General features: G+C 34.3%; 1 protein-coding gene across 1 annotated transcript; it reads right to left on the minus strand.

Moving 5' to 3' along the window:
- Nucleotides 1-673: 673 nt before the first annotated feature.
- On the minus strand, nt 674-21,893 carry LOC132760249 (uncharacterized; the record flags this gene model as incomplete). Its single annotated transcript, XM_060752192.1, has 5 exons — nt 674-783; nt 1,142-1,186; nt 12,309-12,329; nt 13,469-13,538; nt 21,816-21,893. Coding segments are annotated over 5 exons (324 nt in total), but the record flags the coding sequence as incomplete, so codon positions are not given.
- Nucleotides 21,894-22,343: the final 450 nt, after the last annotated feature.

The raw sequence follows: 22,343 nt of genomic DNA on the forward strand, positions 1-22,343 counted from the left end.
ATTTGTTCGACTACGTTGATTTATAAATATTAATAATAGATATGTGATTGTAAGTAAAAAACAGTACCTGACAAAACTTAGTCTTTGATATCTAGGAATATTCATTGTAATAGAATAAATACACTTTAATCTTTTGTCAAATAGCAATTCCATTCTTTTTTCGTCGTAGAAGCATTCTGACACAATCGTCTGGAACGAAAAACTTCTTTGAATAAAAAATTAACCTTCATTTTGTATATAATCTTATTTAGAACGTACTGCACCACAAATGTGAATACAGGGAAAACATTTGAACACTATTCAAGTGACGAGATCTTCATGACCGAATTAACTTTTGATAAATATAGCGTTTTATGGTTGCGTTGCAATAAAATCTTTCAATGTCGTGACATATTCTATTCTTTATAAATGTTTCCAAGTAAGGAAGATATAAGTAAATGTAAGTAGTAGTTCTTTTTAATGTAAGGTATGACACTATCAGTAATCTGATGTCCTTAAGAGTGTTTGTGCGATCAATATCATACAAAACATTTATCTGAAAAGATTTAACTATGGAATTTTAAAGATCGTCTTTTAATAAAGGCAAACCAATATCATTTTAAAAGTTTATAATTTCTAAAATATTCTAAATATTTTAAAATTCGTTTATGCATTTACAGATGCGTAAATTCAATTACCTCACCTGATAAATGAAATCAGTGTAAACAATGAATATGCTAGACACCTTTGTTGATCGTCGCAGATCAAAGTAATAGAAAGCTTCTTTTACTTGATTTGGATTTACTGAAATACAAACTAAATTGATAATATATCATTTCTACAAATTATGATATCAAACTCGATTATATTATTTCAATCTTTTTCCCAAACGAAATAAAATGCAACAGATGAAAACTTTAAAGATAACAATAAAAAAAATTCAAACGATTCTACTTATACTTTTGTTTTGAAGAGCACTAAAGAGTTCATATTTAGCCTTTACCGAATGTGTGTTTAACTGCTAAGATATTTTCCTTAAAATTGTATTTTGAATTCAACTGTTTGCTGTCCTATATCGGAATGTTTCCATGTAAGATATTTAGCATTTGTGTACTTATTGTACTAATCACGCATGTTTTACATCAGTAATTTAAAGTCATACCACTGACATCCGAGTTAATTTGAAAATCAAAGTCCAACACCAGATCTGTAAAAACAATGGGTATAATAAATATTACTTTGTTTTATGTTATTTCATATTTAGAAATATGTCATGCTCTCTGATATTTTGCCAATAAAAGGCGTTCATAACATAATTGCAAGGTATAAAAATAGGAAATCAAAACGTGACGAAGACAGACTAAGATGTCAATGACCAGGCTGTCCAAAACACAATGTTTTTTTATCTTATCAGTTCACTAGAAAAAAGAAGCGTTCTCTCGTCGAAAGCACGGTTCATGGTCTTTAATAGTGCTCTGCTAATGTAAGGCAAACAACGAAAATAATACACAGAGTAATGGCACATCTGTATCGAACATTGTACATGTTATATCTTCTATAAAATGCATTTACAACGGTGTCCCTAAACTGACATCCTTGACACTTTTTCCGGACGAAGGCCAGTCTAAAATCAGTTAACCTAAATATACAGGGAAGAACTTTATATAAGAAGACTTTTCATTAGTCATTTTAAAATTACAAAGTGAAATCTGAAAATCTCGTTTGCCATCTAAAAATAAAATGTAAAGGATAATTCTTGTCTTTCTAAGATAGTTCTTAAATAAAAGGTAAAGGATCATTCTTGCCATTATAAAATAAGATATAAAGGATTGTTCTAAAAAAAATAGAACAGGATAGTTCTTTAGCTTTCTAGTTAAATTCCTCAGATATTTCAGTTTTGTTTAACTATACTTCCTCTCACAAAACATTTTACACTCCATGCAGGTCTCCTTACATTTTCAAGTGAACAGTTTATTTTAGGTAAGAACTCACTGAGTTTATTTTACATAAGATCTGACAACATAATGAGAATAATATCAGAAATTATCAGATACCCTAAGTTTAGAATGTTCAATAAATGTACTAAGAATTAACATATGCAAGTTAACCATTTTCATTCTGACATCTATTTATTAAAGATATTCTTGTTGTATTTCGTAATTACGAAAAAAGATTTCCCTGAAAACATATAATATTTCGCTAATATGAAACACCATTTTTTACAAAAGAAATGATATTTCGTAAAAAAGAAATAATACAAATTGACATTTCGCAAAACAAGAAAATAGTGGAGCGCGCTGTCTGTACTGACAAGTTACGAAATGAAATTATTCAAAGAAGTTTTTCGTTAATATTGTTTCGTTTTTACGAAATATTATCTCTTAAATACGAAATGTTATTTCGCTATAATACGTAACAAAAATGCGTCAAGGTGTCAGTTATGTTTCATCGTCTGAAAAACGAAGGATCTTCCCTTAAAGAATATCCGTATGAATATGAAGTAAATGTGCCTAAGTAACGTCACGTCTCGAAGAAAATCGATCTGGATGTATATATTTCTTCATATGAAAATTCCGTTTTTTTCCTATTAAGATTATTTTCAGGTATTTAATATATCAACGTGCCGAAGCATGCCTGCTTTCTAAGTGTAAAATACCAATCTATAGATGAAAATTTTCTATGAAGTATTCATAACTCAGCTAAAGCAGTAATTGTCAATGCAACAGTTAAAACGACTGGTTAAGGTTGTCTGCATAATGATTGATCTCCTTGACCAGCAAGCGCATCAATTTCAGACAACTTTTCAAACCCAACGCGTGACATTTGACACCAGAAATGATATGGAATTGCATGGCGGCACACAAACAAACCGATCGTAAGTCATATCGTTCTAGTTAATTCCCTTTTTATAAAACCCAATTTAAATGGGTTGAGGAAATGCAAAGTTCTTCCTTCCCCGGTACCAAAGTTTTAATCTGAAAAAGACGTATTTTGTTTTAACATTCGAGCTGCAATTCTGATGCGATGCAGCTGAAAATGGTGATTTGGCGAAACATTCATAATCAATGTCATTTTATGGTATCATTTGCTAAATAAAGGGATCACCTCCACGTCGTGTCTGTCCGTCCATCTGTCTGTCTATCACAAAACTCGTCTGGAAAACTCCTCAAAAACTACTTGAGCAATTTCATTCTACGTTTACGGAAATCATTAGTAGCAAATCCTATAGTGCATAACATTTGTATTTTTGGGTTCTTTGATCTTTGTAACTGTATTGACCCTTAACTGATAAGTAGGGTAATTCGCCATTGAGCCCAATTTGCCCTAAAGTCGAACAACTTTTACCAAAAGTTTCAATAGCAATCCGTTCTGTATGTCACGTAAAGACATCATTTTCGTGTTTTTTTAAATTTTCCGGTATTTTGAAAGAACCAGTCTAGCCGTCTCGGCGTCATCCATTCTCTCTCATGTGGACGCTTTTACCGGTAGTTTTGAAGTGTGCCAAGAAGCGGGAAATTTGAATTTTTGTTTGCCGTGAAAATTCCACAACTGTGAAAATTAGTAAAAAGAAAAAAAAGTTGTCGAACGTAAGCGTTATCATCAGTTATGACAGCATTCTCTTTGCTTTTTCATAAAAAATATATTTCAGATATCCATCAAAAATGCAAAATAATGTCTAATCTATTTAATATAGATGTTTACCCATGACACGAACAGGATCCGCCCTTGAGTCGTACAATTGTTCAGTCCCTGTGGCTCATTGAATTTATGATCAGGGAGGATTTTAATAATAGGAACGTGCTGGTTTCGATCCAACTAACAAACTTTTCATTATTAAACATCAGAAACGCCGAATCAAATGTTGCTATGTTGTTTTCTAATAATATAAATCTATGGACTAAAAGTATTTTAGCTCATTTTTGGGTAACAGCTTCAAGTCATAATAGTATCAACGCAGGTTTGCTTGACGGGTGTTTACATGTATAAGCACTCTTTCAGTTCATCCTCTCTGAAATTAAACTCGGCTTTATGATTTTGTTATCATTTCTTCTTATTGAAACTTTTATGAGAAACAGTCACTCTATTTAAATTGAAGAGTAAAGAGAAAAAAAGAAAAACGTTTTATAACAAAAGAAACTTAGATCGACTTTAACGTTTCAGATGCCAAAGTCGGAGGAAGCGTTAAGTAGCGCTTTTGAAGAAGTGAAGAACGGGACTTTAGGTCTCCGTGCAGCTGCTAAGAAGTACAATGTTCCCGTGACGACGCTGCACGACAGGTTATCTGGAAAAGTCCAGGCCGGTTCCAAATGGGGCAAGATATCCTTGCTTCCTAGGGAAAAGGAAGAGGAGCTAATAGCCTTCGCACTTAAAAGAGCTGAGCTTGGAATAGGCTTTTCTAAGCAATCATTTCTAAGATTTACCGGAATCTTTTGCAGCTTCTGAGGGAGTAATTTTCCCGAAAGGTATCGCTACCGAAAAGTGGTGGAGAGGCATTTTTCCGTAAGGGTCCCGGAAGTAACAACAGCTGGTAGGCATATGGCTATGACGAGGTTGCGTATTACACGCTATTTTTCTGCTTTAATGTCTCTGTTGGTAGAAAATAATTTGTTTGACAAGTGTCAGTACATCTGGAATATGGACGAAACTGGCTTGACTCTTTCACCAAAGCCTCCTAAAATCATTGCACATAAAGGTAGCATAAGTAATTCACGCTAAGTCATCCAACTCAAAGGAGCTGATTACCTTACTTGCCTGTGGTAATGCATCAGGAAGAGTGATACCGCCCCATGTTGTTATTCCCGGCAAGACCAAAAGAACTCTTTTGAGTTTTGACACCGCAAATGCTCCTGCTGGTAATGCCTTAATTTAGTACCCTTACCACGGCACTGTAAAAATCATTCCTGTTAAAAAAATACGTTTTGTATACCTCAAAATTAAAAAGCCAGTTAATCATTTTAGTTCAGCATATTAAATGCACAACGCTATATATTTGATTGTATGTGCGAAATTAAAATTTCCACTTCGATACATTTATAATAATAAACTTATTTTGTTCGGAAAGCGTCAGTTTAAATAGTAAAGTTTGTCCGAACTGCTTTTTTTTAAATAGAATTCAATGTTACAGGATAAATCGGTACCTCAAGTTCTTGTGCACATTACAAGACTTTTTCGGTTGAATGATTTTTGGCTGAGTCATGGCCATTTATTTATGGCCAGTGATTTTTGTGTCCCTGTAAAACAGTAGCTGCGACATTCCGCAATGTAGCGTCATACAACTTGCTTATCCAGGAGAGTTGTGGTTAATCGTCGGTATTTTCATGATCAAACAATTATGGCTGTGTTTATAATTTAAAAGTTTATACTTAATGCTTCTGTTTTACTTTAAATGAAATTTGATATAAATGTTACAAGAGTGAATAGTCAATACCACCGTTGAGTTTGAATGATTTTTTCTGTGAAAAAATCATAATTGTTTGGCATGTTAACTATTTATGTGTCGCCTGCTTCACAGTATCGTTTGGTGCATTTTCATACAAATTCATCGTCAGATTGTGTACCCTTTGACATATAGGGAGCACTCCTCTGTTGTTTGTTTGTCCGTCCGTCTCAAAACTTGTCCAGACAGCTCTTCAGTTACTTCAGTTTCAGTTTTACCCAAAATTTACTTCAATGATAAGTGCCTTTTCTAGTTGTACATATTGTTGGAATTTTTTTATGTCAGAGTTATGGCCCGTCAATGTTCTTTCAAAGTTTGTCAGGACTACTTCAGTTAACATACTTACCTAATTTTGGTATCAAATAAAACAAAGTTTGTATTTTATATTTAAATAATTGATGCAGAAGGATCATATCTATAGATGTATATTCACACATTGTTGTTAACAAAACAGAAGTTTAGTGGACAAGTACACAACTAGTTAGCATTAAAATAAGACGAGGTGAAAGCCGACTCTAATATAGATTTTGCAACTGTATATAAGTTTTCATGCCCACTTTGTTTCAGAAATGATTCTATTTTCATAGCTTATTTCTTATATATTTGTACATTATAACCAACTTTTTCACCTGTTTCCGTTTGGCATTTAATACAGTTATGCTGTATTGTATATCATATATTAGAGTCACGATTCTGTTTTGTTTACTTTTATGACAAATTATTTCATATTTTTAGCAACTTTCTTCAAAAAACAAACATTAAACATGCTCTTAAACGTTCGACGTTATTAGGATTTGCCTTTTCAAAAGAAGTAACAGTGTCTTAAAAATGAAAGCAAACAAGGCTTTATAGATAAAAAAGAACCTAAATATGATTTGCATTTGGCAAATACATGGTCTTTATGCTAGAGTCAATTGGTTACATTTAATAACGCACACAATATATTTATGTAACGTCATTCAAATTGTATGTGAGAAGTTAGCAATTAACAGTGAGCTAAGCAAAAAGGCATTACGATTTATATAGGGAAATCAATGATCTGCTGTAATGCTCAGCTGGGTAAGCAATCTAGCAGAGCATTCCAAAATAAAGTGTAGAAATGCTTTGCTGGTATGCTCAGCTGGGTAAGCAATCTAGCAGGCCATTACTAAATATAGTGTAAAAATGCTCTGCTGGTATGCTCAGCTGGCTAGGCAATCTAACGGGGCTTTCCAAAATATAGCGTAAAAATGCTCTGCTGGTATGCTCAGCTGGCTAGGCAATCTAGCAGGGCATTCCTAAATATAGTGTAAAAAAACTCTGCTGTTATACTCAGCTGGCTAAGCAATCTAGCGGGGCATTCCAAAATATAGTGTAAAAAGCTCTGCTGTTATGCTCAGCTGGCTAAGCAATCTGGCGGGCATTCCAAAATATAGTGTAAAAAAAGCTCTGCTGTTATGCTCAGCTGGCTAAGCAATCTAGCGGGGCAATTCCAAAATATAGTGTAAAAATGCTCTGCTGTTTATGCTCAGCTGGCTAAGCAATCTAGCGGGGCATTCTAAAATATAGTGTAAAAATGCTCTTCTGTTAATGCTCAGCAGGCTAAGCAATCTATCGAGACATTTCAAAATATAGTGCAAAAATGCTCTGCTCTTATGCTCAGCTTGGTAAGCAATCTAGCGGGGCATTCCAAAATATAGTGTAAACATGATCTGCTCGTATGCTCAGCTGGCTAGGCAATCTAGCAGGGCATTCCTAAATATAGTGTAGAAATGCTTAGCTATTATGCTCAGCTGGCTAAGCAATCTAGCGGGACATTCCAAAATATAGAGTAAAAATGCTCTGCTGAATTGCTCAGCTGGCTAGGCAATCTAGAAGGGCATTCCTAAATATAGTTTTAAAAATGCTCATCTGGCTAGGCAATCCAGCAGAGCATTCCTAAATATAGTGTAAAAATGCTCTGCTGGCAAGCCCAGCTGGCTAAGCAATCTAGCAGAGCGTTCCAAAATATAGTGCGAAAAATGCTCTGCTGGTATGCTCAGCTAGCTAAGCAATCTAGCAGGGCATTCCTAAAGTGACATTATTCTCATATTTTCATGGTCAAGTTGAGCTGAATTAACTTTATATTTCAAAAGACTGACTGTCAAAATGGTGATTGACCAATAGTTGATATTGGAAAATGTTTAGGGTAAAATTATAAATCTGTCTGAAATTTGAAAAGACTGTCCCACTCTTTTTATGAACTAAGCTTTATAGGTAAATTCTTATGGATATTTTCAGGAATTTTGTGTGGATCTGTGAGTTATTCATTGTTTTTGCGAACTTCATTATGAAATTGAAAGGAATCATGGCAAAATGAAACCTTATTTTGACTTTCACCCATTCACTCACTATATGCCTTTGGATGGGCATTATGTCACTTAAATATAGTGTTAAAAATGCTCAGAAGGCTAGGCAATCCAGCAAAGCATTCTGAAAATTAGTGTAAAAATGTTCTGCCGGAATGCTGAGCTGTTTAGGCAAACTAGCAGGGCATTCTTAAATAAAGTATAAATTTCGTTGGTCTGCAACTGATTATTTGGCACTCGTAGACTTTCTGAAATATTTAGTGCCAATGCAGATAATGACATTTTTGACTTCTACGGGACCCTCAAGTGTCTATTTCTTTGGTCTCCGACTGATTCTGGGACGATCGCAGACTTTCAGGAATTTTTGGTGTTAATGCAGATAATGACATTTGTGAATTTTTAGGACCATCCAGAGTCCATTTCGTTGGTCCGCGAATGTTTCTGGAACACTCGCAGACTTTCAAAAATTTTCGGTGCCAATGGAGATAATGACATTTTTACTTCAAAAGGACCCTCCCGAGTCTATTTCGTTGGTTTGCGACTGATTCTGAGTCACTCACAGACTTTCAGGACTTTTGGTGTCAATGCAGAAAATGATATTTCTGACTTATTGGGACCTTTCTGAATCCATTTTTTTGGTCTGCGACTGATTCTGAGGCACTCACAGACTTTCAGGAATTTTTGATGTCAAGGCAGATAATGACATTTTTTACTTCTAGGGACCATCCAGGGTCCATTTTTTTGGTCTGCGACTTAATCTTGGACAGTCACAGACTTTCAGGAATTGTTGGTGCCAATAGAGATAATTACAATTTATGACATTTTTGACCATCCAGAGTCTTTTTCGTTGGTCTGCGACTGATTATAGGGCACTTGCAGACTTTCAGGAATTTCTGGTGCTAATGCGGATAATGACATTTTAGGGTAAAAATGCTCTGCTTATGATTAAGGGGTCCTTAAAAGTAAAAAAGTCATGATCTGCAATGGCACTTAACATCCTGAAAGTCTGCGAGTCTCAAGGAATCAGTCGCAGACCCAAGAAATGTACTCTGGCGGTTCTCTAAAAGTCAGAAATGTCATTATCTCCATTGGCATCAAAATTCCTGAAAGTCTGCAAGTGTCCCAAAATCAGTCGCAGACCAGCGAAATGAACTCTGGGGGGTCGCTAGAAGTCAAAAATGTCATTATCTCCATTGGCACCAGAGATTCCTGAAAGTCTGCGAATGTCCCAGATTCAGTTGCAGACCATAAAAATGAACTCTGGCGGGTCCCTTGAAGTAAAAATTGCCATCATCTCTATTGGCACCAAACTTTCCTGAAAGTCTGCGAGTGTCCAACAATACGCTGCAGGCCAATGAAATGGACTCTTAAAGGTTCCTAGAAGTCAAAAATATGAATATTTCCATTGGCACCAACCAGTTCTGAAAGTCTGCGAGTGTCCAAGAATCAGTCGCAGACGACCAAAATGGACTCTTGAGGGTCCCTAGAAGTCTTAATTGTCAATATCAGCATTAGCACCAAAATTCCTGAAAGTCTGCGAGTGTCCTTCAAAAAATCGCAGGACAATGAAATAATCTCTTAAAGGTCCTTAGAAGTCAAAAATATCATTATTTCTATTTGCACCGAAAATTCCTGAAAGTCTGCGAGTGCCTCAGAATTGCCTAGAAGTCGAAAATGTCAATAAAACTTTGGCAACAATAAATCCTGGAACTCAGAATCAGTCTGCCAACTGAGCATTCCACCAGAGCATTTACTAACTATATTTCGAAATGCCTTGCAAGATTGCCTAGCCAGCTTAGCATTCCACCAGAGCATTTTACACCATATTTAGTAATGCCCTGCTAGATTGCTTAGCCAGCTGAGCATTCAACCAGAGCATTTTTTCACTATATTAAGGAATGCTCTGCTAGATTGCCTAGCAGCTTAGCATTCCGCCAGAGCATTTTTACACTATATTTAGGAATGCCCTGCTAGATTGCCTAGCCGGCTTAGCATTCCAGCAGAGCATTTTTACACTATATTTAGTAATGCCCTGCTAGTTTTCCAAGCCAGCTTAGCATTCAAGCTGAGCATTTAAACACTATATTTAGTAATGCCCTGCTAGATTGCCTAGCCAGCTTAGCATTCCAGAAAAGCATTTGTTCAATATATTTAGTAATGCTCTGCTAGATTGCTTAGCCAGCTTAGCATTCCAGCAGAGCATTTTTACACTGTATTTAGTAATGTCCTGCTAGATTGCCTACCCAGCTTAGCATTCCAGCAGAGCATTTTTACACTATATTTAGTAATTCTCTGCTAGATTGCCTAGCCAGCTAAGCATTCCAGCAGAGCATTTTTTAACTATATTTAGGAATGCCCTGCTAGATTGCCTAGCCAGCTTAGCTAGCCAGCTGAGCATTCCAGCAGAGCATTTTAACACTATATTTAGTAATGCACTGCTAGATTGCCTAGCCAGCTGAGCGTTCCAGCAGAGCATTTTTTCACTAAAGCTAGGAATGCTCTGCTAGATTGCCAAGACAGCTGAGTATTGCAGCAGAGCATTATTACACTATATTTAGGAATGCCCTGCTAGATGCCCAAAACAGCTGAGCATTACAGCAGATCATTACTTCCCTATATAAATTGAAATGCCTTTTTGCTTAGCTCACTATTCACTGCTAACTTCTCACATACATTCAAATTTTACAGTTATTATCAATACAATGTACAAGTCTAAATATAATACAGTATATAAACCGAATATGGATTATCTGTTATCTGATCCGAAATGAAACAGATCATACGAGTGCGAATTATATCACTTGGACTCGATCTGCCATTTTGGGGGCATGATATCAAATACCATTGTATTCCGTTAATATGATGCATAAGAGTAATATAACGTCGGCACGAATAAAAAGTTTTAATGCGCGAATAAAGAAATCAAAAATCTATTCTCATTATTTCCAATTCTTTTGTCATGTGCTAACAACTTTGCCATATAATGATAATAAAAGATTACAATATTTGCTATATATAATATGCATGTATATAATCATGTATAATTAGGAAATATCATTAACTGTTAAGTTAAAGCTAAAAGAATAAAATGTGAAATATAGCAATTTTTTTTCTCATAACGTGTAGTTACATATATTTTAAAGTATTGGTGAAAACTTGAAAGTGCTAGTTTTCATTTAAAATCAAATTGCACAGATGTTGTCAGCCAACAGCCCAAAGGACTTAGAATAACGGTGAATTTAGCGGAGACTAACATTTGCTCAAAACTGCCTCAGGCAAAATCAAAAAAGATTTCGAGCTTCACTCCAAATCATAAACATTATCTCTTCCGATCAGTGTTGTGAACGTTATTTTAGATTAAGACATTCCATGCAACTCTTATGCACATGTACCTTTGAAAAGACAAAAACTGCAAAACGCCGATTAAAGCAAGAAAATGATATAAACCAAAGTGTGTGTTTTGCACTGCTCAATTCGTTTTTAAATTAGTTATGTAAAACGAAAATAAGATTGGATTATATGATTGGTATCGGTATGATTATGTGTGCTGCTATTCAACTCATTATTATTTCTGATGTCATTAGTAATGTTGTATGGCCATGAACTTTCTCTCAACCGGAATCAGTCAGATAAAGCATTTTCTGAACACTTTTCAGCTTGAATTTCACGGCATTTTATCATGTATTTACATATAAATAATCGTTACAAAATTAATTTTTACAACGCTACATATATTTTATGGCATTGTTCATTTTTTAGTGTGGAGAAACCATTCTTCATATTTTTCTGTTTTTTAAACAAAATGTACAAACAGAATATCTTACAGTGGAATCAATGGGTTTGATGGCATATCTTGAACTACACTTGTTGCATGGGTGAAATCAGTTGTTTAACTCATTACTGCATGAGCATTACGTGAAAAAAAGGCCGTTTTCATTGAAAAGTCTCCCGTTACAAGTTCAAATTGTTATAAAACTAAAAAAACTGATTCAATACTAATCAAACTTGACACAAATGTTGACTGGACCATTGCCTGCCTTTGTAACAACTTGTTCAGTCCTAAATTTCCTGTAACCATGGCAACGAAGGGACATCTCAAAATTGCCACAATCACTATTTTGGGTTGATTTTTTCCATCAAAATTGATTTCGAAGTGCTGCAACTTCTCAATGGTTTCAGATAGGTCAAAGGCTTTTCAGTGTTGGTTACACGTTACCCTATGATCAACCTGAGGTTACTTTTAGCCTCTCACAAGTCCAAAATTTTCTTGGCGATGAGGGGGACTGCCACCCTCTTCAAACCCCCTAATTATAAGGGGCCAGCCCCCTTCTGGCAACCCCGTGATGTACCTTATTGGTGGGATCGGCGCCGAAAAAGTGATCACTTTTTTGATCAACATTTATCAAGCGAAAACATGTGTTAAGGGCCCAAACAGGACGTTTTTTCACTATTTGAGGCCTAAAAGAGGGGGGGTGGGGGAAGTTTCGAAAGTGCGTTATTTCGCGTATATAGGAGGTAGAGAATTTGCTATGTGGTAAATCGTAGGAAATAAACAATTTACTTACGTGTTCCAAATCCCTTAGCCTCTGAAATAATTAAAACAAAGTATTAGATGTCGGAAATCTGCATGAATCTCAAAAATATATATAATTTAAATCTAAAATACATATAAATGATCATTAAGTTTGAAGTACCTATTAATAACGAAAATGACTTTAATTTGAACGTTGTTTAAATACTTAAAGTATAATAAGAATAACACTAGATTCACAAAAAGCGAAAAATGTCTAACAATGTCGATTAATATGTAAAATGAAATATCATGAGTTGTATTACATAAATAGGCAAAAATAGAAAATCATACGAGAAGGTAAGCATTATTTTATTATGAAATGAATATTAAATTTGAAAGTGTTGTTGTAAAATTACGTACGAATGTCAAAGTTCAGATGTAAGATTCTTCCATGACGATAGGAAGACCAGAATGATTAATAACACAACATAATTCATCATTATTTACGAAAACAACAAAACTTTGACGAGAATACTAGATATATAATTAAGCGGATTGGGAATTTCATGATGCCGTTTTATTTAATAACGTCATATCTCTTTGTTTGTTGTGTTAACGTTAATTTAGCCGCGCCATGACAAAACCAACATAATGGGTTTGCTACCAGCATGGATCCAGACCAGCCTGTGCATCCGCGCAGTTTGATCAGGATCCATGCTGTTCGCTTTCAGTTTCTCTACTTGTTAAACCGTTTGTAGCATTGATCCTGATCAGACTGCGCGGATGCGCAGGCTGGTCTGGATCCATGCTGGTCGCAATTCCACTATTTTGGTTTTGTCGTGACGCGGCTCAATTATTGTTCTATGGATAAGCATGTGGCAAAATAATTCTCATATTATTTTTGTATCGTAAAAAATAAGTCATTTCAATATTAATTTAACAGGCCATAGGCATATATTTTTAAAAAGTTCTAAAATCAAGCGATAAAATGTCGCACACTTTACCCTAACGCATAATAGGTCTTTGTGATTTACTTAGCTTCAGGCTTTCATATGTATTAATTTCTGAATACTTTTAGCAATTTTTGTTGGCGATGCATATTTAACTTCATATTGCAATGCTGTCTACCAGAATCAATTAGGTTCGATCTAACTGACTAATTACAAAACTGACTAATTACATTGTTTATGTACAAAAATAGTTCTATCAAACCTGGTTCAATGCCGCAATAGTTCTTTTCTTGGAGATAGTTTAATTCCTTTGGGCAAGGTCTAGAATTTTTCTGTAAAATTAATGATTGATAGTTACTCAACAACTGTACATATGCTGTTTTTTAAGTTTGAATATATATGTATCGTAACTTTATATATACTGTAAGCAATAGAGCATAATTTAACCCATACACTCTGTTATTTAATATGGAAATCTATGAAATAGAGAAAAACCGAATCCCTAAAGAAAGCCCAACACGGCAAAATGGAAAATGGTACAGGCCCGGTTTAATTGAGCTTGTTCATGGAAGGTACTGGAAAGAAGTGCAAGTTACCATACACGCCCACTAGCACTGGCTGAAGCAGAAAAATGGTTAAATTTGGAATAAAGAAACATCTGCAGATGTCTTCATAAGGCGGTTACTATGAAACCTTCAATGTGACACAGAAGTGTCATTCCATGAATAGCGGCGTATGGTCCCCAGGTAAAGGAATGCGTGTGCTCTAAACAAGAAAACATAGGACATAGGACGGAACTAAATAAAATGGAATTTTGAAAGGTAATCTGAGTTTATGAATCCTGCATATCAAAAATAAGACGTCAAAAGACAAATTTAACAAGAGCTGTCGGTAGGACAGCACGCTCGACTATTCTAAGTGCTTGATAGTAAAAGAACCTTGATAATGTTAAATTTTTTAAGTTCACAAAAGGGCTAACTTTTTTTTATAAATTCATGTTATAGGCCTTAGAGAGAGTCTAATTATACAGTATTTGCTTGACTATTCGGAAGGTAATGTCACAAGGGTGTTTTATTGAGTATAATAATACTAATTACCTATGAATACATAAATTTGACAGAAAAGCTACAAAGGCTTGTTATTAAGATGTTGTAGCAAGTAGATCACTGCTTTATTATTATGAATGCATAAAATTGTCCCAAAAAAGGCACAAACCCTTCAGTAGTTATTGAGATAACAGCTTACAAGCAAAACTTTAAAAAAAGGGGAGAAAAATCAGCCTAAATGCAAGATAGAATTTTGGATCTTTGTCAGTGACCTACAATTATGACCCTAAATGCATATGTGAAAATTTAAATAAATATCTTTAATAGTTATTGAAATATGTAAAACTTGCATGAAAACATTAACCAAGAGACTAAATAGAAAGGGGAATATGAATCAGCCTTAATGCAAGACATACAATTATGACCCTCCAATTTTGACCCTAAGTGCATGTGTAAAGTTTCAAGTAAATATCTTTGAAGACCTTTAACCAAAATTTCTAAGTTTCAAAGGGGCAATTAATTCTGCAAATATTGCAGGCAGAGTCATGCAATTTTGCAAACTGATGTACATTGTTACTATAAAAAAGTATTTTAAATTTCAAATGAATATCTCAAGCAATAATTGAGATATTTGACTTTACAAAAAAATTTTAACCAAAATTTCTAAGTTTAAAAGGGGCATAACTCTGTCAATATTGTAGGCAGAGTTATCCAACTTGTCAATTTGATGTACCTTGTTACTATAAATAAGTATTATAAGTTTCAATTGAATATCTCAAGTAATAATTGAGATATTTGACTTAACAAAAAACTTTAACCAACGCAGACGCCGACGCGGACGCTGACGCCGACGCCGGGGCGACTACAATAGCTCTCATATTCTTTGAATAGTCGAGCTAAAAAGCAGGCAACATATCCTAAGGGTGATTATACTGTTTTCAGGTAGGAATACTGGAACCACCCAAGTTGAAAAGAAAATAGAAGAAACTAAAAATACAACATAACATACATGTATGCACAACAATAATGTCGTGCTGAACGATCTTTACGGATAAAAAATATAACATCTTTAATAAAATGTACGGGGATACTTTCTTTTACAACAGTCACACAGCACAAATTACACTGATAGAGAAAAACAGAATCCCTAAAGAAAAGCAACACGGGAAAACTGAAAATGATGCAGGCTTGGTTTGGTTGAGCCTGTTCAAGTTTGCTGATCACTTTCCCCTTACAACTGTTTATCCAAATGTGGCCAAGAACATTGGATAATTATTTCAAAATGGGAAAGCTACCGCAATGTCGGTGGTTATACTCATGGGTAATGGGCACCATAAGGAACTGTAAAATTGACAACACAGGACTGTTATATGTCTTAAAGGTCATCTATATGCAAAATTTGAATAAAATTTACCGCGTGGTTTATGAGTTATGGATATATTTCTGAACTAAAACTTTGCTATCAGACATGAGGAAACTATAAATAATCTATAATATCATCTTTATGAAAAATGTTTTCCTATTGCTCATTGTTAAGAAACAAATAATAACGTTTAGGTAACAAATAACAAGCAAAATGATTGTTTGTAAACAAAATGTTTTTCATGCATATAAAAATGTTACCCTTCCCACTTTTAACACTAATTTGACAATTTCCCTTTATAGAAAGCCTAAATCAAAATATCTCTAAAATTTACTCCAATGAGGGGCTGTTTTCAATGTTTGCCTACATTTTTTAAAGGTATATTGGTTGAACTTGCGAAATATAAAATACTTGTATTGTGTAGTATTATTTTTATTAAACTTTGAAAATATCTGGTATCATATTTGCTATTAAATTTGACAACAATTTGCAAATAAGTACTTCTAATAATTATATAACTAAAATCAAACACTTTTTTCTTCCATAAGGGATCTGAGAGATACAAAAAAGATGTTAAAAAGAAAAAAAAGAAAGAAAAAAAGTTGCCCAATCTGGGTTTTGAACCCTCGCCCCTGAATTTCAATTTAATTGACAAGTGACTCTATCCTATTTAAATATTCTTCAAAGTGGATGTAGTGCAATACCCATGGTCTACCTTAAGTTTATCGTCGTTTGAAAGTAATGAATGGATGGATTTTAGTAGTATAGAAATCGAGGGACGGCATTAAACTGATTTGTTGTAAAATTATTCTGGCACAACTGAAAACAAAATTCGAAATTGATATCATTTACACCGTGAATAATATCAATGAAGTAAGTAATTAGGCAACATAAATGGTTCATGATGTGAGAATACGTAAAATTTTTTTCAATCGTTTGCTCATTATCTTTGAGACATTTTGCCCTGCTGTCAAGCCGACCCGAAAACATTTATTTCTGTTCATAAGATCCTGATTAACCATTTCTTGTGCATGCTTCATATTCTATTTTATCACACACCCGTGCCGATTTTGCGACTCCGTAAAAATGGTATTGCACGGCCGTGCATATATTTTGACGTGACGTCATTAGCGTTATACAAACATAGTGTAAAGACGCGCTAAATGTGAGCGTTATACTATAGGCGCGTCAATGAAAAATGACTCTTATTTCACTTTAAACGGTCTTTATTTTAGGTATGTGATAAATAGAATATTAAATTCGTGTAAGTTTATTACTTAATTTATTGCACTTATTTGCGAATTTATAAATAACATACAATCGATGAAAATGTTGTTCTTCTTTTAAGAAAAGTTTAAAAGCTATTGTTTTTTAAGTTTCTACTATAATTATTATTTGTTAAACCCTGATTATATCAAATACATTAAACAAAACTATGTATGATTTTCTTGCATTACTGTAAGGTAACTTTAGAAGTGAGCTTCAAATACATGTATATGTATCAGCACTGTCCAAGAAAAAAAAAGAATTCCAATTTGTCAATTTGTTAACTCTGAATTCTTTTTTTAGTTTTTTCTCTGATTTACAAACAATTTTATATGCTTCACTATTTTTGTTCGATAATTAATATTTAAATCTTATTTTTCAGTATTTAATTTATTGCACTGAATTCTTTTCTTAATTATTAATATTTGTTTAAAGTTTTAATATGTTGATAAAGTGCACGCGTAAAATTTAACTTATGTACAATCAATTAGAAGATGGACTTAATTTACATTATCATTACCTTTAAAACAACAAAGGGTGTTTCTAGCATTCTGTATGTTATGTCATTGACCCTTTTGTTTTCCTTTGATATATTACCGATCTTTTCGCAAGTGCCTATTCTTAATATCTTTTTCGTTGATGTCCCTGAAATATAAATGTTTTTGTTGTTATTTTTTTTCCGAAAAAGTATATATTAACATGAATATGTCCCTTTCAAACATTGACCTTATAGTTAAAAAAAAATCCTTTCAATAAATAAAGAACGCTAAGGCCTAGGAACTACAAACTTGGTATGGTGATTGTTCATGATCAGGAAATGACCCTATCTATTTTGGGGTCAAGGGGTCAATGTCATATTGATCTTGTAGGTTAAAAAACGTTTTCCGATCGATAACTTTGACAAATCATAGGTTGTTGGTTCCCAAACTTCGCAAGTGCATTGGACTTGGCAAGTAGTTGACACTTATTAATTTGGGTCAAGCGGTCAAAGGTCAAAGGCATACTGACCTTGAAATCATAAAAACAGTTTCCGGTCAATGACTTGACAACCCATGGACCCTTGACATTCAAACTTCACAAATACATTGCTTTTGGTCAGAAGATGACCTCAATAGATTTTTGGGGTCAAGGGTTCTGAGGTCAAGATCAGATTGAACTTATAGGTAAAAATACTTTCTGGTCAATATCTCAACAACTCATGAGCCCTTTACCTTCAAACTTTACAGGTTCATTGGTCTGTGCCAGTAGATAACATCTATTGATTTAAGGGTCAAAGGTCAAAGTTACATTGACCTTGTACGTAAAAAAGGTTTCCGACCAATAATTAAACAACTCCAGTTGCCTTGGTTGATATTATTTATCAAACTTAAAATTATTTTAGTATAATCATTTCAAGGTCATAAGTAATATAACAAATTGGCAATCATCATTAAGGAGGCCTACACCATTCAAAACATTCAGCATATATTATTTGGTAAGATTTGTGATACTTTGTCATAAAATTGCTGCAAACAACCTTTGCAGTCACAATTACCTACTGTCTAGTCATTACAAATACTAGATAATTCCTATCAATTTTGGTCCAGTCATAATAACCGCAGAGAGGGGGCATACATGCTTTACAAACATATCTTGTTATACACTTGACTGAAAGCTAATAAATGTCATTATTATGGCACTAAGTACTACAAATGAACATAATTGCAGTGATAAGTATTCTTGCATAGAAACTGCAGATACACCAAAACGCAGCAGAAATAATTAACGAATAAAAGAACGCGAGTACACACCGTACGTTTTTATTACATTTACAATTTTGACAATATTTTAGCGTGATGGGTGGGCGGTTTATCGTTCAGGCGGGCGTCAAACATGCGGTTTCCGAACGATAACTGAATTTGGGAATGAAAAATTGAATCAAACTTGTTATATACCTAGTTTTACAACTGTTTTAGTTAACACTACATTAAATATTTTCTAGTGAAAACGTTATTTAACATAAGAAGTAACTGTGATATAAATGTTTTTGTAAGTTATGTCTAAAATAACGAGACAACCAATAACGATTACAAATTTGGAAACTCATATAAATAAAATACGGAAACTCCCCACATAAGAAACTCCGAATTCATCTTCATTATTCATAATGTAATACGATGGCTGTTCGAAAAGAATTGCTTATTGTCCTCTATCTCGTGATCTACGTGGGGCACGATAAAAACAAATACATACCTGTATAGGGTAATTCAATACCTACACAACGGCGTATAAATGTACATGTTAGACTAAGTTTAAGATATACAATTTAAAAACACGCAGTCATTGACCACTGTAGTAAAATTGATTGGTGAAAGCGTCGACAAAAAAGATGAAAAATAACGGCTTTACATCAAAGTTCGCTCAAAACACTGGGATGCTCTTTGAAGCAGTTGGAACTCCCGACTGCTTATGGGCCTTCTTTTGTGTCTAATGACACAGGCGATGTAAAAAAAGAAATTTATAAGTCTGGCGTAGATGTTGATCAAAAATGCACAAAAATCAGGTAGGCAAAAAATCTGCATCTCGTTACAAAATTGTTCCAAAATAAAGGATATCATTTGAGGAATGAAGGAGATACCAGATATTTACAGTTCGTGATATTGCACGAAAGGTAGGCACATCACTATCAACGGGTTACTTTATTTTCAAGAAGCATTTGAAAGTCAGAAGATTTCGGCTAGATGGGGTGCCACATCTGTTGACCGATGAGCAAAAAAGAGGCAACGGGTTATGGTGGCCAAAAAAGCTGTTTTCAAATGTTTTTTCAAAATATGACAAAAAAAACAGGTTTGCCAATTGTTCGTCACAGGTGATGAAACTTGAAGTCCATTATTTAGAGCCCGCCAGAAAAAGTTAGCGACAAAATCTTCAGGCCACTAAACACAACAAACGCCCAATAATTGCCAAACGGTCTTTGAGTGCAAAAAGGTTTTGCATGCAATTTTCTTTAATTGTGAAGGAGTCGCAATTTAAAGCTGCCGGTGAAAAAGTATCACTGGGAAGTACAACAAAAAAACTGAAAAAGTATTATAAGAAACGACGCCCTGTCACTGGTTTTATGCATACCCGTCTTCTACATGATAATGCCCCCTCTCATACCTCCGCAATAGTTTCGGCGTTTTTATTGAAAGAAAACGTAACTGTTTTACCTCACCGCCCCCCCCCCGTATTCTCCAGACCTTGCCCAATGTGATTTCTCTTTGTATCCGAAATTGAAATCCTTCCTTGTTGGGCGGAAATACAAGTCCCGACAGGCACTTGGATCTGCCATTCATCAGGATCTTATTCCTGTGCCCAAATCAGCGTACCATGACGCCATCAAGAAGTGGATACATCGGCTGAAACTTTGCATTTCTCGCCACGGGGAGTACTTTGAGGGCATGAAATGAACACTTTCGAGCTAACTTGAAATTTGAAGTCTCCAGATAGAAATAGGCAAAACATTTCGAACATACCTCGTATAACTATTGATGTATTCAATTAGTTTGAATTTAATGGTTTTATAAATGTATCTTTGCATATTAACAAAGTGCATATAAATATGTACATAAATACGTCATTGTAAGGTACAATACAGTTTCATTTAGACACGTATCTTACAGTGTGTCCGGGATCTAACCATTAAACGTTATGTCAATTGTAGTGAAATATTTTAAGCATCTGAAAATTTGCACAGGTAATAAGTATCATTTCTAGTCCAAAATAACCTAAGTATCCAATTAAACGCATGTTATTTTTGGCATTAAGATACTTCCTGTTTATCCTGTAATCAATTACTTCACAATATACGATATATCCTATATCATACAAATTTGTGTCTATAAAAATGGCATAAAAAGAGGAATTTATCTTGTAAGTTTTATCTACAAAGAGCTGTTTTATTCGCCACGGGTTAACCGATGTGATAAACAGCGGTGTTGATATCTCAAGTAAGGCATAACAGGTCACACTTATCTAATAGCTAATTTTACAATTATAAATAACTATATAGCTGTTTGAGATCCGTTTTGTATAGGAGAGCATCTATATTATACATAACTCAAATAGCTAACTCTAATGGCGTCCCCGGTATTTGCAAAATCAAATCAAAACTTACAAATTGCATCGCATTAACAAGTGAAAATGTATGACGAAAGCAATTTCTTTATACAAAAATAAATAACGAAACGCTGAATTACCTAATAAAAGGGGCGTCCTGGGCCCAGTGGTTTTAAGGGCGTTGCTTCAAATCACTTGCCCCCCACCCGCTTGGTTCAAATTCCCAAAAGGGCTTTTATTCTTTCATGCGAGGGAACTATCCACTACTTACGGGGAAATCGGTGGGTTTACTCGGTGCCCGTTTTGTTCCTGAAAAAATGCCGGAAGGGCACCTGAGTTCTTCATCCACCAGTAAAGCTGGAACGTCGCGATATGACTTATACTGTGTCGATGTGATGTTAAACCCAAAACAAACAAAGAACCTAATGAAACGTTTACTTTTATGCAAAAATTGGGCTACGTACTGCATGTTTGTTCGTGCTTTCACATCTGCAGACGCCTTTGGACTTATTTAATCCTCCAAACTGCGGATTTAGGCTTTAAATGTGCCCAATATTCTGCAGATGTTAAGCACGGAAGAAGGTGCATTTACACTGTAATGTAAACTCCGTTTAAAGAGTTATCCGGTTTTCGACAATTGTCGGCTTTCCCAGGTTATATCCGACAAACTTCTTACAAATAATAAAGTTTATTTGTTACGTGATCAGATAAAGTTAAGAAATAAAAATAGTCTTTATTATTTGGTAAACATTATGATATGTAAATAACATTAATTAGCCGTTTTCTATGCCAAAATTGTGTACATTAACTGCAAATTTCTTATTATGTCATAAACTTACTATGATTATAAGACATACCAATTTCTGTAATATTTGGAATCGGTCCAAATGAATCATATTCAAGACAGGATTCTTGTATTGCGTCTTTTCTAAAACCTGAAATAAAATAATGTAATCACATATTTTTAATTGTATATTTTCTATCCGTATCTAATAAACAAGGAATATACCTGTCAAGATTTTACAGGTTAAGTATACATCGATAAATAAAAAACAAATCTGCAAACAAAGATCATCTGCGAGGGATACAGATCATAGCCTTTAAAAGCACATTGACTTTTTTGGTGTTGTTTTGAAAAGTATTTTTGTTTAACACACTTGAAGACATTACTTATTTCAAGGACCATTTCTGATATTCTTTTAATGCAAGAAAAACTTATATCACTCTAAATTCCTAGGTGTGAGACAGATATATGCTCTGATAAAAAGGCCTGTAACTAATACAAGTATTGCAGTCACTTATTCATGATGGCCAACATCTACGAGGTTGTGTCAATATGTCATGCAAAATGGTCAATAAAGTAAACAAGCAAGCAAATATTTTAC

Source organism: Ruditapes philippinarum, unplaced genomic scaffold (assembly GCF_026571515.1).
Source record: "Ruditapes philippinarum isolate M1 unplaced genomic scaffold, ASM2657151v2 ctg10903_1_1_1_1, whole genome shotgun sequence".
In the NCBI taxonomy this organism is placed as follows: domain Eukaryota; kingdom Metazoa; phylum Mollusca; class Bivalvia; order Venerida; family Veneridae; genus Ruditapes; species Ruditapes philippinarum.